Source organism: Pteropus vampyrus, unplaced genomic scaffold, assembly GCF_000151845.1.
Source record: "Pteropus vampyrus isolate Shadow unplaced genomic scaffold, Pvam_2.0 Scaffold309, whole genome shotgun sequence".
NCBI classification, from domain to species: domain Eukaryota; kingdom Metazoa; phylum Chordata; class Mammalia; order Chiroptera; family Pteropodidae; genus Pteropus; species Pteropus vampyrus.
This window is the reverse complement of record NW_011889090.1, coordinates 917,926-919,999: the sequence shown is the minus strand read 5'-3', so window position 1 is coordinate 919,999 and position 2,074 is coordinate 917,926. Positions and strand designations below refer to the sequence as shown.

At 66.5% G+C, this 2,074-nt stretch overlaps 1 protein-coding gene across 4 annotated transcripts in view; it reads left to right on the top strand.

Moving 5' to 3' along the window:
* The window catches only part of PEX10 (peroxisomal biogenesis factor 10), a 9,597-nt gene that overhangs the window by 2,762 nt on the left and 4,761 nt on the right, over window positions 1-2,074 (top strand). The window contains exons 4-6 of one of the 4 annotated variants that reach the window (XM_011377318.2): window positions 20-124; window positions 996-1,171; window positions 1,290-1,425. In XM_011377318.2, the coding sequence (XP_011375620.2) occupies window positions 20-124; window positions 996-1,171; window positions 1,290-1,425 (417 nt within the window). The remainder of the gene's footprint in view (window positions 1-19; window positions 125-995; window positions 1,172-1,289; window positions 1,426-2,074) is intronic. The other 3 variants (XM_023521617.1, XM_023521615.1, XM_023521616.1) reach the window with 3 other exon arrangements.

Genomic DNA, 2,074 nt, shown 5'->3' with positions numbered 1-2,074 from the left:
GCTCCTGCGGGCCGCGCTGGTGCTCAGGCAGGGCCTGGGCTGTCTGCAGCGGCTCCACGTTGCCTGGTTCTACATCCATGGCGCCTTCTACCACCTGGCCAAGCGGCTCACGGGAGTCACCTATGTGAGTGTGGGCACCGCCCAGGCGGCTCGATTCTGGTTCACGTGCAGAGCTGGCTCTTCAGGCCCTCTGTGGACTGGCATGGGGCCGGGGCCGGGGCCGGGGCCGAGAGCCTCGACTGGCCTTGCTGGTCCATGTTTTGCTAATGGGCCCAAGGAAGTCCATTCTCCATACACCCCGCGGGTGGGCAAGTCTGCCTGCCGGCAGCCAGCACATGTGGGCCAGCCTAGGTGCTAGGCCCGGCGCCCTGCCCTTTCCTGTAAGCACGGGCCCGGCCCTGGGCTCCCGGGTCCTATGACCACTCTTCTCAGACTGCCCTGAGGGAAGATCAGGTGACGGTGACCCCACGGTGTCCACGTGGGCCCTGTCACTGCCTGCCTTCTTTCTGGTTCTCAGCCGATACCTCGCTTCCAGATTCATCCAGAAAGACCTCCTCAGGCCCCTGCCTGCGGAGCGGGAGCTTCTGTCCCTGTAGCAGAGATGCTGCTTGGCGGCGTCCGGCACGTGGGCCTTTCCTCTTGCCCCGCTGGGTGCTCCCCAGCCTTCTCTGCTGACTCCCCTTTGAGGTGCCCCCCAAACCCTCACCTGCACACAGCCAGTGATCTGCAGACTTCCCGGCTCAGCGCCTGGCCCGTCGGGAGTGAGCCCCGCGCTGTCCAGCAGCATCCCCTGACTGCCCGCCCACCGGTGCTCAGGCCCCGCAGGGTCCTCCTCACTAGCCCAGCCCCGTGGTCCTCCTGTCCCCACTGTGCGCCAAGAGGGCAGAGTTTGGCCTCATTTGATGGGGCACTTGAGTACTAGAGGAGGCCTGCCTGCCAAGCTGCCCAGTCTTTGTGCCAGCTGATCATGTGACTCCCCTCGGGGTCCTCGACAGCTCCGCGTCCACCGCCCGCCCACAGAGGACTCGCGGGCTCACACAAGCTACAGGCTGCTGGGGCTCGTCTCGCTGCTGCACCTGGCCCTGTCCGTGGGCCTGCAGCTACACGGCTTCCGACAGAGGCAGCGTGCGCGGCGGGAGTGGAAGCTGCACCGCGGCCTGTCTCACCGCAGGTGCGCGGGGCTGGCACCAAGGGCGCGGGGTCTCAGTGCGGGCTCGCTGCCGGCTGCGGGGGCCGAGCATCCCTGCACTCAGCAAGGCCTGCGAGGCTCAGCCCCCCTCCCCCCACAGGAGCCACGTGGAAGAGAGAGCGGTCTCCAGAAGCTCCCTGTGCACCCTGTGCCTGGAGGAGCGCAGGCACGCGACTGCCACACCCTGCGGCCACCTCTTCTGCTGGGAGTGCATCACCCAGTGGTGCGACACCAAGGTCAGCCGTGGTTCTGCAGTGCAGGCTCCCCCGGCAGGTGTGCGGCCGCCCGGGGCTGCAGTCGGGAGCCTGCCTCTGAAACCTCTCCTCAGGGAGGCGGGTGGGCATCTCTGTGGAAGCCCCCAGGTAAGCCAGGTACAGAGCTGTATCGGGGGTCGAGGCGTTGCCATTGCTGTGCTGACGCTTTGCCGAAAGCTGGAAAAGCTGAGCGTCCCCTCCTGGGAGGCCCTGGCCTGCCCGCACAGGCTGGGCCCTCCTCTCCAGCTGGACAGGCGCCCCTTGTGGCTGCCCACGTGGGCGTCCCAGGACGCAGAGCTGCCTGGCCTGGCCTTTGAGACCTCACGCTGTTGGGATACTGAGTCAGATGGCTAGTGCAGGGGACACCATGCCACCTCTCACCTGCATGCTGACCCCAGAGTGGGGTTATTCCTGGGCCCCCACACACCACCTCTGCTGGCCTCTGCTGGCGAGCTCAGCCCAAATCCAGGTACGGCAGGTACGGCCCCCGTGTTTCCTGTGCCGCTTTAATCCCTGAGCTGTTACCCACCTGAGGACGCTCATGTCAACATCAGCCATGGGTGGGGGCTGATCTAGGACCTGCACTTGGGTCCTGTGCGGTTTCAGCCCAGGCTGCTCCGGGTCCCCCACG